The sequence below is a fragment of the Bombina bombina genome, chromosome 5 (assembly GCF_027579735.1).
Source record: "Bombina bombina isolate aBomBom1 chromosome 5, aBomBom1.pri, whole genome shotgun sequence".
Lineage (NCBI taxonomy): Eukaryota > Metazoa > Chordata > Amphibia > Anura > Bombinatoridae > Bombina > Bombina bombina.
Window position 1 is genome coordinate 700,712,296 of NC_069503.1, and position 13,982 is coordinate 700,726,277.

General features: G+C 35.8%; 1 protein-coding gene across 1 annotated transcript in view; it reads left to right on the forward strand.

Moving 5' to 3' along the window:
* Positions 1-13,982, forward strand: part of LY86 (lymphocyte antigen 86) — a 133,815-nt gene that overhangs the window by 37,496 nt on the left and 82,337 nt on the right. The window contains exon 3 of the mRNA XM_053714704.1: positions 5,760-5,888. Coding sequence (XP_053570679.1) covers positions 5,760-5,888 — 129 coding nt within the window. The remainder of the gene's footprint in view (positions 1-5,759; positions 5,889-13,982) is intronic.

Genomic DNA, 13,982 nt, shown 5'->3' on the forward strand with positions numbered 1-13,982 from the left:
TATCTAATGTTTCATACCGTATACCATTCAATCATCTAATTGTTAAAGCGTAATGAGAAAAGTACTCATCTTATTTTATGTATTCCTTCAATGGTCACGTGACTCCTGAACAAACAATGCTATAGTGATATTGATTTTCAAACAGATCTAACAATGATCCTATGCATGCTTAGTCTATGACCAAATATAATGTCAGATTTCTATCTGACCTATACGTCACAGTGCGTTGTTTAGACTCGGATTTTGTTTAGTCATGTGATCGTTACATGACCTTCTTCCACTAAACAAAACTGTTATATTCATAATATGATTTTATCTTTTGGGCATCTCTAACATTGATCCTTTTATATAAAATTAATATATGATAGAGTACAATGTGGGATCTCCACCATTGATACATTTATATTTTCTTCACTGAGCACTTTTTCATGGACCTCATGCTACTATATATCTAAAAAACTACTTTAATGCCACTTTAATGGCATAGAGAAAAAAAGAAGGAAGACAAAGGGAAGAGTTTACAAAAAAATGAAGAAAAAAAAGTGAGATGATGAAGAAAAGGAAGGGAGAGAAAAGATGAAGAAAAAAAATAATAAATATATATTATATATTATATAATATATATATATATATATATATATATATATATATATATATACAATTATTATTATTAAAATAAATGGCCCAATTTAGTTCCAGGCTTATAGGGACAAGTAAGTTCAAATGAAATAAATGAAAACATCTCATTAGGGTTACCTAACTAATGTAACTAGCTATGCTTCTATATGCGTGGAATGCAGCGGCGTCACTTTTTGGAGCCGGATTTCTTCTTTTGAAAGTGCAACCCACTAAGATCTGGAATTTGCACAGATCTAAGTGCCTTAAAGGGACAGTCTAAGCCAAAATAAACTTTCATGATTCAGATAGGGCATGTAATTTCAAACAATTTTCCAATTTACTTTTATCACCAATTTTGCTTTGTTCTCTTGGTATTCTTAGTTGAAAGCTTAACCTAGGAGGTTCATATGCTAATTTCTTAGACCTTGAAGACCACCTCTTTTCAGAATGCATTTTAACAGTTTTTCACCACTAGAGGGTGTTAGTTTATGTTTTTCGTATAGATAACACTGTGCTCGTGCACGTGAAGTTATCTGGGAGCAGGCACTGATTGGCTAAACTGCAAGTCTGTCAAAAGAACTGAAATAAAGGGGCAGTTTGCAGAGGCTTAGATACAAGATAATCACAGAGGTTAAAGGTATATTAATATAACTGTGTTGGTTATGCAAAACTGGGGAATGGGTAATAAAGGGATTATCTATCTTTTGAAACAATAAAAATTCTGGTGTAGACTGTCCCTTTAAGATCATGAAAATAAATTGTTTCTTCTTTATTTGTATAGTTATCTTTTGTAAACATAATGCTATCATTAATGTGATTGTAAACGTTAACCTTTTTATTTACAATATTAATCATAAAGTAAAAGATTGGGACTTTAATTCATGAAAAGCTTTGTAAACTGTTACTTTTTGAATAATTACAATTTCATGTCTTGATATATTCCGCCGTTCTTCCACCCTTAATGGATACTGTATTTCTTATTTCAGTGACGATTCAGGTTATAGCCAATCGTATTGTGCCCTCTTTGGCGTCCAAAGCCAGGGGTGTTATTATTTCCTTGCTGGACACCAAAGGGGGTGTGATACGATTGACTACTGCCTGAAATGTCACTGAAATAAATAATACAGTATCCGTTAAGGGCAGAGGAACGGCAGAATATATCAAGACATGAAATTGTAATTATTTAAAAAAGTAATCGTTTACAAAGCTTTTCATTAATTAAAGTCCCCATCTTTTACTTTATGATTAATAATATTAAGCTAGATTAAGAGTTTTGCAGTACAGCTATACCGCAAGCATTTTAGCCTGTAACGCAACGTCCATTCTGAACTCAAAAAAATTATGTTTGATTGCGGAATTTTCATAGCGCCTGTATTACTATTGTGCGGTCCGGCTAAAATGCTTGTGTTACAGCCTATACGGACACGATCCATACCGCCATCTGAGACTAGTAGTTATGGATTTTGCGAAACAAAAATGTTTCACAAAACTCATAGCTAAACTGTTACAAAGTACACTAATACCCATAAACTGCCTATTAACCCCTAAACCGCTACCCTCCTGCATCACAAACACTATATTAAATTCATTAACCCCTAATCTGCTGCCCACCCACATCGCGACTATTAAATAAACCTATTAACCGCTAAACCGCTGTTCCCCAACATCGCCAACACTAATAAACACTATAATAAAGTATTAACCCCTAAACCTCTAAGCCCATTGTAACTACTAAACTAAACCTGTCAACCTTTAAACCATCGCCCCCCCCCCCACATCGCAAAACACTAAATTAAACTATTAACCCCCTAAAGCTAACACCCCCCTAACTTTAAATTAAAATTACAATATAACTATCTTTAAAAAAAATAAACTTACCTGTGAAATAAAAAAAATAAGTTTAAATTAACCGAACATAACTATTCTAATAAAATTTAAAAAAACTAGCAATTAAAAAAATCTAAATTACAAATTAAAAAAAACTAACACTACGAACATTTTTTAAAAATCTAAGATTACAAAAAATAATCACTTAATTATGAAAAATAATAAACTCTTAGATTACAAAAAATAATAAATGGAACTATCAAAAATAAAAACAATTACACCTAATCTAATAGCCCTATAAAAATAAAAAATAAACCCAAAATAAAAACACCCCCTAGCCTACAATAAACTACCAATAGCGCTTAAGCTAAACAGCTCTTTTACCTTAAAAAATTACTAAGTCTCCCCTAAAAGTAAACCCTCCCACCCAACCAACCCCCCAAAATAAAAAAACCCTAACTCTAAAAAATCCTACGCTACCCATTGCCCAAAAAGGGGCATTTGTATGGGCATTGCCCTTAAAAGGGCATTCAGCTCTTTACTGGCAGGGCATTCAGCTCTTTTTACAAGTGCCCAAAGCCCTAATCTAAAAAAAAAAATACACCAAAAAATTAAAAAATAATCTAACACTAACCCCATAAAATCTACTCATGGTTCCTGAAGTCTGCACATCCATCTTCATCCAGGCGGCGAGAAGTCTTCATCCAGGCGGCGACACCTTCATCCATCTCGGGGATGTCTTCTATCTTCATACTGGCAGTGCGAGGCAGAGCTATCCTGGGGGCAGATGACATCCTGTGTGGAGCGTCCTCTTCATACAGTCACCGCCATACACTGAAATTGAATGCAAGATACCCGTTTCAAAATGGCGTACCTTGCATTCCTATTGGCTAATTTGATTCTTCAAATTCAAATCAGCCAACAGGATGAGAGCTTCTGAAATCCTATTGGCTGTTCAAATAAGCCAATAGGATGAGAGCTGAGTAGATTTTATGGGGTTAGTGTTTTTTTTTTTTCATTTTTTTTTTTAGATCAGCGCTTTGGGCACTTTAAGCAGAATGCCCTTTTAAGGGCAGTATAAGAGCTAAATGCCCTTTTAAGTTGAATGCAAGATACCCGTTTCAAAATGGCGTACCTTGCATTCCTATTGCTAATTTGATTCTTCAAATTCAAATCAGCCAACAGGATTAAAGCTTCTGAAATCCTATTGGCTTTTCAAATAAGCCAATAGGATGAGAGCTGAGTAGATTTTATGGGGTTAGTGTTTTTTTTTTTTTTTTAGATCAGCGCTTTGGGCACTTTAAGCTGAATGCCCTTTTAAGGGCAATGCCCATACAAATGCCCCTTTAGGGGCAATGGGTAGCTTAGTATTTTTTAGAGTTAGGTTTTTTTTTATTTTGGGGGTTGGTTGGACTGGGGGGGTTTACATTTAGGGGTGGGACTTAGTAATTTTTTAAGGTAAAAGAGCTGTTTAACTTAGGGCAATGCCCTACAAAAGGCCCTTTTAAGGGCTATTGGTAGCTTATTTTTGATAATTCCGTTTATTATTTTTTGTAATCTAAGAGTTTTTTATTTTTTCGGAATTTAGTGTTTAGATTTTTAAAAAAATTAGATTTTTACATTTTTTTCATAGTTTTAGTTTTTTTTAAATTTGTAATTTAGATTTTTTAATTGGTAGTTTTTTTAATTTTATTAGAATTGTTAGGTTAATTTATAGTTTAAACTTAGTTTTTTTTTTTATTTCACAGGTATGTTTTTAATTTTTTAAAGATAGTTATATTGTAATTTTAATTTAATGTTAGGGGGTGTTAGGTTTAGGGGTTAATAGTTTAATTTAGTGTTTTGCAATGAGGGGCGGACGGCGGTTTAGGGGTTAATAGGGGTTTTTAGATCAGCGCTTTTGGGCACTTTAAGCAGAATGCCCTTTAAGGGCAGTACAAGAGCTGAATGCCCTTTTTAAGGGCAATGCCCATACAAATGCCCCTTTAGGGGCAATGGGTAGCTTAGTATTTTTTAGAGTTAGGTTTTTTTTATTTTGGGGGTTGGTTGGGCTGGGGGGTTTACTTTTAGGGGTGGGACTTAGTAATTTTTTAAGGTAAAAGAGCTGTTTAACTTAGGGCAATGCCCTACAAAAGGCCCTTTTAAGGGCTATTGGTAGTTTATTTTTGATAATTCCGTTTATTATTTTTTGTAGTCTAAGAGTTTTTTATTTTTCGGAATTTAGTGTTTAGATTTTTAAAAATTTTAGATTTTTAAAATTTTTTCGTAGTGTTAGTTTTTTTAAAATTTGTAATTTAGATTTTTTAATTGGTAGTTTTTTAATTTTATTAGAATTGTTAGGTTAATTTATAGTTTAAACTTAGTTGTTTTTTTTTTTTCACAGGTATGTTTTTAATTTTTTAAAGATAGTTATATTGTAATTTTATTTTAATGTTAGGGGGGTGTTAGGTTTAGGGGTTAATAGTTTAATTTAGTGTTTTGCAATGAGGGGGGGTGGCGTTTTAGGGGTTAATAGGTTTAGTTTAGTAGTTACAATGTGGGGGGGCTGGAGGTTTAGGTTTAGGGGTTAAATACTTTATTATAATGTTGGCAATAAAGAGTAAATAGGTTAATTTAGGTGTTGGCGATGTCGGATTAGGGGTTAATAACTTTTATTAGTGTTGATGATGTCGGGGGCGATGGAATAGGGGGTTAATAATTATATTTAATGTCGTGGATTAGGGGTTATTCACTTTATTTAGATGTCAGCGATTTCGAGGGTGGTGGATTAGGGGTGTTTAGACTAGGGGTTTATGTGAGGGTGTTTAAATATAGACATCAATGGGGTTGCCTTGCGGTGATCTCCATTCCGCGATCGCAGGTGTTAGGTTTTTTTCTAACACTCTCTCCCTATTGATGTCTATGGGGGAAAGTGTGCACTAGCACATCAAGTCAGCCCTTGGCTTTTGTGCGGTATGAAGCTTAACGCACCATAACGCACAGCACAAGGGGGCTTTTCAGTAACTTGTAATGCCAGCGCTATGGAGAGTGCAATAACGCAAATTTTGTGGCGTAATTTTCGCACCCTGTTTAGCACAAAACTCGTAATCTAGGTGATAGTAAACAAAAAGATTAAAGTTTACAGTCAAGTATTAATATGTTCTGCGCTGAGATTTATAGGACGCTGGACATTTATCTTTCACAAAATCATAAGTTTTTTTTATAATCAGGTAAATATGAGGAAAAAACAGCTTGTCAGTTTGAATTGTTTCACTAGAGTATAACAAAAAAAATAAACCTGTGAACTGATATTCTGTTTTTTTATTCATTTGCAGGGCAAGATATCAATGAGCTGTACAGTAATATCAATGTCTACGTGAACGGTTACTATGTACTTAATATTAGAAAACCACTTTGTGAGAAGACAACGCAAATTGTTAGCATTTGTGGAAAACAGAAAGGAGGTAAATGTCATGAGTTTATAGTTTTTATATCTTCACCTAGTCATGGGTAAGTTTTGAAATTGAGGTTTCTAAAAAAGATGTAAAATTTCATGCAGGTTTTCCTATATTTTAAAGATATCTTTGTAAAATCAAGTGGGCTGAAGGGAAGGGTAAACAGCAATGTATATAATGTTTGTTGATAATTCATGGACCCCAGAGATGACACATCACCCAAAATCGATCATTACATAGAATATTGACTGGGTAGAGTGTACAAGACTACAAAAAGATGTTCTTCTCCTGGAACTACATTATTTTTTCTTTTATGCAAATTATTTAAAAGGAGACTAAAGTCAACTTTAATTTATGTTTAGTATATATTGGCAAGACATAGATTACAACAAATCTTCAGCAAAGCTATTTATTCTTTACCATTAAACTTACTGCTGGTTCATATATCAAAAGTTTTTTATTTTAATTCCCTATAAAGTACGTTCTCCCAATCTCTGGGACTCAGATTTAGCTAAGTCTCTTTTTTAGATTGGTTTTATCTGGCTGTATCGCTAATCAGAAGCTCTGCTACCCACACCATTGGCTTAAACCACAGCATATTCCCGCTTCATTGCTGAAGTTGGAATGGTGTTTAGAACAAGGGTCCTGGTTGCACAGCTGGGAACCGTCCTCACTATACCATTCCATCTTTAGCAGGGAGGAACGTGCGCAATCTGCATTTAGTCAACTGGGTGGTGGTACAGATTCACTGTTGCACCCAATTACAGTAATCTAAAAAAAGGCTTTCATGGAATTTCAAACTTTCAGGCTCACAAAAACAAGTAAACAGCCATGTTGACAGGTCTAACAACAATTTGCAATGCAAAACTGTCAGGTTTTTTAAAGGTACAAAGGGAAAAAATTGTTTAACTGTCCCTTTAAATGGGACAGTATACTGTAAAATTGTTTTCCCCTTAATGTGTTTCCGATTACTTGTTATACCAGCTCTAAGAGTATACAATGAATGAGAAAATGCTTCTTTAGACTTATTTTGTATATGAAATAGCTGAATTTTGTAATTTTTTTTTACAGGTAAAAGAGCTGATTACTTTGGGGCAATGCCCCGCAAAAGGCCCTTTTAAGGGTTATTTGTAATTTAGTGTAGGGTAGGGCTTTTTTTTATTTTGGGGGGGGGGGCTTTTTTATTTTGTTAGGGGGATTAGATTAGGTGTAATTAGTTTAAAAATCTTGTAATTTGTTTATTATTTTCTGTAATTTAGTGTTTGTTTGTTTTTGTACTTTAGCTAATTTTATTTAATTGTATTTAATTGTATTTAGTTTAGGGAATTAATTTAATTATAGTGTAGTGTTAGGTGTTAGGTTAGGTTTTATTTTATAGGTAAATTTGTCTTTATTTTAACTAGGTAGTTTATTAAATAGTTAATAACTATTTAGTAACTATTCTACCTAGTTAAAATAAATACAAACTTACCTGTAAAATAAACCCTAAGATAGCTACAATATAACTAATAATTACATTGTAGCTAGTTTAGGGTTTATTTTTACAGGTAAGTATTTAGTTTTAAATAGGAATAATTTAGTTAATGATAGTAATTTTATTTAGATTTATTTAAATTATATTTAAGTTAGGGTTAGCCTTAGATTTAAGGGTTAATAACTTTAGTATAGTGGTGGCGACGTTGGTGGTGGCATATTAGGGGTTAATAAATGTAGGTAGGTGTCGGCGATGTTAGGGACGGCAGATTAGGGGTTAATAATATTTAATGTTTGCGAGGCTGGAGTGCGGCGGTTTAGGGGTTAATATATTTATTATAGTGGTGGCGATGTCCGATTCGGCAGATTAGGGGTTTAAAAATTGTATTTTAGTGTTTGCAATGTGGGAGGGCCTCAGTTTAGGGGTTAATAGGTAGTTTATGGGTGTTAGTGTACTTTTTAGCACTTTAGTTAAGAGTTTTATGCTACGGCGTTGTAGTGTAAAACTCTTAACTACTGACTTTTAAAATGCGGGTACCAGTCTTGACAGGAGAGTGTCTACTGCTCACTTTTTGTCAGACTCGTAATACCGGCACTATGCAAGTCCCATTGAAAAAAGACAATAAGCAATTTACGTAAGTGGATTTACGGTATTTCCAAGTCTGGCCAAAAAAGTGAGCGGTTATACCTGTACCTGCAAGACTCGTAATATCAGCGGGCGTTAAAAAGCAGCGTTGGGACCAGCCAACGCTGCTTTTTAAGCCTAACGCACAACTCGTAATCTAGCTGATTGTTTTCAAAGGCAAATTACAGGAATATAATGTATATTATATATATATATATATATATATATATATATATATAATGTCTCACGGTTTTATACCACTAAAACATGTTTTCTACTGTACAAGAAACAGTATATATTTTAATTCTAGTTATGTATGCCCTAAATCCTATTATTCATGCAACTTATTCTCTCTACCTTCCATACAAAAAAAAAGGAAAAAAACTCACTAAAATTCTAAACTACCTCGTAAGGTTTATAATTGAAAAGAGAATTTCAAGAGTATGTCAAGAGCTTTTTATAGTGCTAAAGTGTGAGTATGTTAATTAAAATATCTATGTAAAAGGAGAAGTGAGAAAGTAATTAAATGTGTTGTTTTATCCTAAAAGGCAATTCAATTAAAAGCTTGAAGGATTTACTCTAGAAAATCTAAACAGAAAAGGATTTTTTGTGCACTTCTGAAACAAGTGCGGTAGCTTAATTTAAATAATTAATCATTTAAAAGAGTTAAGCTACCTGTGTAATGTACATTATGACTCAGCGGAACACTAAAATATGCTTATCACATTAGAAACCAATTAAAGGGACAGTAAAGTCCATAATTAGACATTCAATGATTTAGACAGAGCATACAATTTTAAACAACTTTCGATTTACTTCTATTATTTAATTTGCTTCCTTCTCTTGTTATCCTTTGCTAAAAGGTTTATCTAGGTAAGCTCAGGAGCAGCAAAGAACCTAGGTTCTAGCTGCTGATTAGAAGTAAACTGGAAAGTTGTTTAAAATTGTATGTTCTACCTAAATCATGAAAGAAAAATGTTGGGTTTTACGTCCCTTTAAGCAAATATAAATTGGTTGACCCTGAGAATGTCTCATAAAAAAAACAGTTCACAAAAAGGTCTCCAAAAATAGAAAGATATGTTGAATTTGAAGCTATCAATTTAAATGATTTAAAGGGATACTAAACCCACATTATAAGCAACTTTCTAATTTACTCCTATTATCAATTTTTCTTCGTTCTCTTGCTATCTTTATTTAAAAAAGCAGGAATGTAAAGCTTAGGAGACGGCCCATTTTTGGTTCAGTACCTGGGTTACACTTGCTTAATGATGGCTAAGGGCCTATTTATCAAGCCGTCAACCGCAAATACGCTGGAATTCCGCAGCGTAATTGTGGCAAGCTTGATTCCCCTTAGTTATCAAACCCTACAGACCGGCAAAAGTAGAATTTTGTGACGTAACATACGATCCCCCCGGTCTCAGTCCAACCACAGATCGATGCTTACGTCACTACAGATGTTCCAAATGCAAATTTGGCACTATCTGACTACTTTTGCTAGTTAACAAATTCCTAGCAGGTACGCTCGCCACTATTCCGGCCCAGCGTACCTGCTTTTCAATCCGCCGCCCTGGAGGCGGCGGATGCCATAGGAAATCAATGAGAGTCTGAAAGCAGCGAAAGCTTATGTTCGTTGCTGCCCAATATCCCATTGATTCCTATGGGAGAAATAAAAGTTATGTTTACACCTAACACCCTAACATGTACCCTGAGTCTAAACACCCTAATCTGCCGCCTGACACCGCCGACACCTACATAATACTTATTAACCCCTAATCTACCGCCCCAACACCGCCCTCCACTTACATAATACTAATTAACCCCTAATCTGCTGCCCGACACCCGCCGCCACCTACATTATACTTATTAACCCCTAATCTGCTGCCCCCTATACCGCCGCCACCTACCTTATACTTATTAACCCCTAATCTGCCGCCCCGACACCGTCGCCACCTAACTTATACTTATTAACCCCTAATCTGCCGCCCCGAACCGCCGCCACCAACATAAAATTATTAACCCCTATCCCGCCGCCCCCGGAGCCCACTGCAACTAAATAAAGTTATTAACCCCTAAACCTAACAACCCGCTAAGCGCTAACTTTATATTAAATATTAACTCATCCCTATCTTATAATCAATTTAAACTTACCTTTAAAATTACATTGAAACTAATAATTAACCTACCTAACTTTTATAACAAAATTACATTAAACTATATTAAATTAATAATTAAATCTACACTAACTGTTATACTAAATTACATTAAAACTACAAATTAAATTAACTATATTATATATTTAGAAACCTAACCCTACTCAAATATTTTAAATATACACTAAAAAATTACAAAGTTACAAAAAACTAACAACTTAGTTACAAAAAATAACAAACACTAAGTTACACAAAAACCCCCCCACTAATTTACACAAAATAAAAAAGAAATTATCAAAGATTTAAACTAATTACACCTAATCTAAGGGCCCTATGAAAATAAAAAAGCCCCCAAAATAACAAAACCCCTAACCTACAATAAACTACAAATAGCCCTTAAAAGGGCCTTTTGCGGGGCATTGCCCCAAAGAAATCAGCTCTTTTACCTGTAAATAAAAAATACAAACCACCCCCCCAACAGTAAAACCCACCACCCACACAACCACCCCCAAATAAAACCCTAACTAAAAAAAAACTAAGCTCCCCATTGCCCTGAAAAGGGCATTTGGATGGGCATTGCCCTTAAAAGGGCATTTAGCTCTATTGCACCCAAACCCTAATCTAAAAATAAAACCCACCCAATACACCCTTAAAAAATCCTAACACTAACCCCTGAAGATCGACTTACAGTTTTGAAGATCCGACACCCATCCCTCCAAGTAGCCGGCAGAAGTCCTCATCGAAGCCGGGAGAAGTCTTCATCCAAGCGGCCAAAGTCATCATCCAAGCCCGCAGAAGTCTTCACCCAGATGGTATCTTCTGTCTTCATCCATCCGGCGAGGAGCGGCGTCCATCTGCAAGATATCCGGCGCGGAGCATCCTCTTCTTCCGACGACTCCCGACGAATGAAGGTTCCTTTAAGTGATGTCATCCAAGATGGCGTCCCTTAGATTCCGATTGGCTGATAGAATTCTATCAGCCAATCGGAATTAAGGTTGAAAAAATCCTATTGGCTGATGCAATCAGCCAATATGATTGAACTTCAATCCTATTGTCTGATCCAATCAGCCAATAGGATTGAGCTCGCATTCTATTGGCTGTTCCAATCAGCCAATAGAATGCAAGCTCAATCCTATTGGCTGATTGGATCAGCCAATAGGATTGAAGTTTAATCCTATTGGCTGATTGCATCAGCCAATAGGATTTTTTCAACCTTAATTCCGATTGGCTGATAGAATTCTATCTGCCAATCGGAATCTAAGGGATGCCATCTTGGATGACATCACTTAAAGGAACCTTCATTTTGTCGGGAGTCGCCGGAAGAAGAGGATGCTCCGCGATGGATGTCTTGGAAGATGGACCCGCTCCTCGCCGGATGGATGTAGATAGAAGATGCCATCTGGGTGAAGACTTCTGCAGGCTTGGATGAAGACTTCGGCCGCTTGGAAGCAATGACTTCTCCTGGCTTCGATGAGGACTTCTGCCGGCTTCTTGGAGGATGGATGTCGGATCTTCAAAACTGTAAGTCGATCTTCAGGGGTTAGTGTTAGTATTTTTTAAGGGTGTATTGGGTGGGTTTTATTTTTAGATTAGGGTTTGGGTGCAATAGAGCTAAATGCCCTTTTTAAGGGCAATGCCCATCCAAATGCCCTTTTCCAGGGCAATGGGAGCTTAGCCTTTTTTTTAGTTAGGGGTTTTATTCGGGGATTGGTTGTGTGGGTGGTGGGTTTTAACTGTTGGGGGGGGTGGTTTGTATTTTTTATTTACAGGTAAGAGAGCTGATTTCCTTTGGGGCAATGCCCCGCAAAAGGCCCTTTTAAGGGCCTATTTGTAGTTTATTGTAGGTTAGGTTTTGTTATTTTTTTTTGGGGGGGGGGCTTTTTTTATTTTCATAGGCCCTTAGAATAGGTGAATTTAGTTTCAAATCTTTGATAATTTCTTTTTTATTTTGTGTAATTTAGGTGTTTGTTATTTTGTAACTAAGTTGTTAGTTGTTGTAACTTTGTAATTTAATTAATTAGTGTAGATTTAAAATATTTGAGTAGGGTTAGGTTTCTAAATATATAATATCAGTTAATTTAATTTGTAGTTTAATGTAATTTAGTATAACAGTTAGTATAAATTAATTATTAATTTAATATAGTTTAATGTACTTTTGTTATAAAAGTTAGGGTAGGTTAATTATTAGTTTAATATAGTTTAATGTAATTTTAAAGGTAAGTTTAATTGATCATAAGATAGGATGAGTTAAATATTTAATATAAAGTTAGCGGGGTTGTTAGGTTTAGGGAGTTAATAGGTTAATTTAGTTTATGGCGAGGTGGGGGGCTGGCGGTTTAGGGGTTAATAACCGTTTTTTTAGTTGCGGTGGGCTTCGGGAGCGGTGGGATAGGGGTTAATAAGTATAATGTAGGTGGCGGCGGTATAGGGGTGGCAGATTAGGGGTTAATAACATAATGTAGGTGGCAGCGGTGTAGGTGACGGCAGATTAGGGGTTTAATAACATAATGTAGGTGGCGGCGGTGTAGGGGGCGGCAGATTAGGGGGTATATAACATAATGTAGAGTGGCGATGGGCTCCATGAGAGGCGGAATAGGGGTTTAATAAGTTTAATAGAGTTGTGGCGGTGTCGGGGAGCAGTGGGATAGGGGTTAATAACTTTATTTAGTTGCGGGCGGGGTCCGGGAGCAGCGGCATAGGGGTTAAACAGTTTAGTATAATGTGGGGTGCTTATTGACAGTATACAAATACAAGCTGTGAAAAAGCGAATAGCAGCAAGACGATCACTGTTAGTTAACAACAGTCCGCTGCTCATCGCCCCGTTCTTGGTGCGCGGCGTTTTTGACAGCTTTTTTGTTAAATATGGAGAACGAATTCAGGTCCGTGGCAGCAAAGTTAGGCGATGTCAGGAGAGCGTATTTGGTGCCGTCGAATGCAAGTAAGTTGACGGCTTGATAAGTGGCCTCTATATGTAGCCAGTGCCACCAATAAGCAATGTGCTATCCAGGGTTCTGAACCTAAAATGGATCGGGCTCTAAGCTTTTTAGTCCTGCTTTTTAATAAAGATAGCAAAAGAACTAAGTAAAATTGATAATAGGAGTAAAACTAAGAAAGTTGCTTAAAATTGCATGCTCTATCTGAATCATTAAAGAAAAAATGTGGGTTTAGTATCCCTTTAAGTCAGAGCTCAACTTGAACACATGAAGATTGAATGCTCATAAATACTGGGACACGTTCCTGTTATCTGACTAGTGTACTGTCCATCAGTGAAATGACAACCGCAGAGCAAAAACATATAGAAGACGGGAGTAAATTATAGGGAGACAAAGACAGATGGATAAACAGATAAAGGAGTAGAAACCAGTCATGATGATAAGCTGTAGCATTTGCCAAAATCAGGTTAAACCGTTTCCTGATTGGTTAATGTGCAGTAAAGGTTAAAGTGCAGTGGGTATGATCAACACAGTTAGGGTTATTTAGGGTAGATAGGTTGTGGTTAGGGTTAATAGCAGTAGGAAGCTTGAATGTAAGGGATCATCTGTAGCGTTCCGCATTGCGTTGACGCGATTGTGCTTCCATAGGTTCCAATGGGAGCCTTGATCTTATGCCCGTCAGCCACCGGCATGAGAACTAGTGCAGCGAAGGGGTGTAAGTCGTGCAGCGATGGCAGCAAATTGTAAATATATATAGATAAGCTTATATACATACTGTATATATTTATGTTTTAATATGTGTATATATATATATACTGTACATACTATATCTGCTGAGAACACAGTTTACTTGACTGCTAGTAAAGCCTCTTTCAGTCTGGTGCAGTAATTTCATTAAAAAATAAAATGCGTACAATTCTTA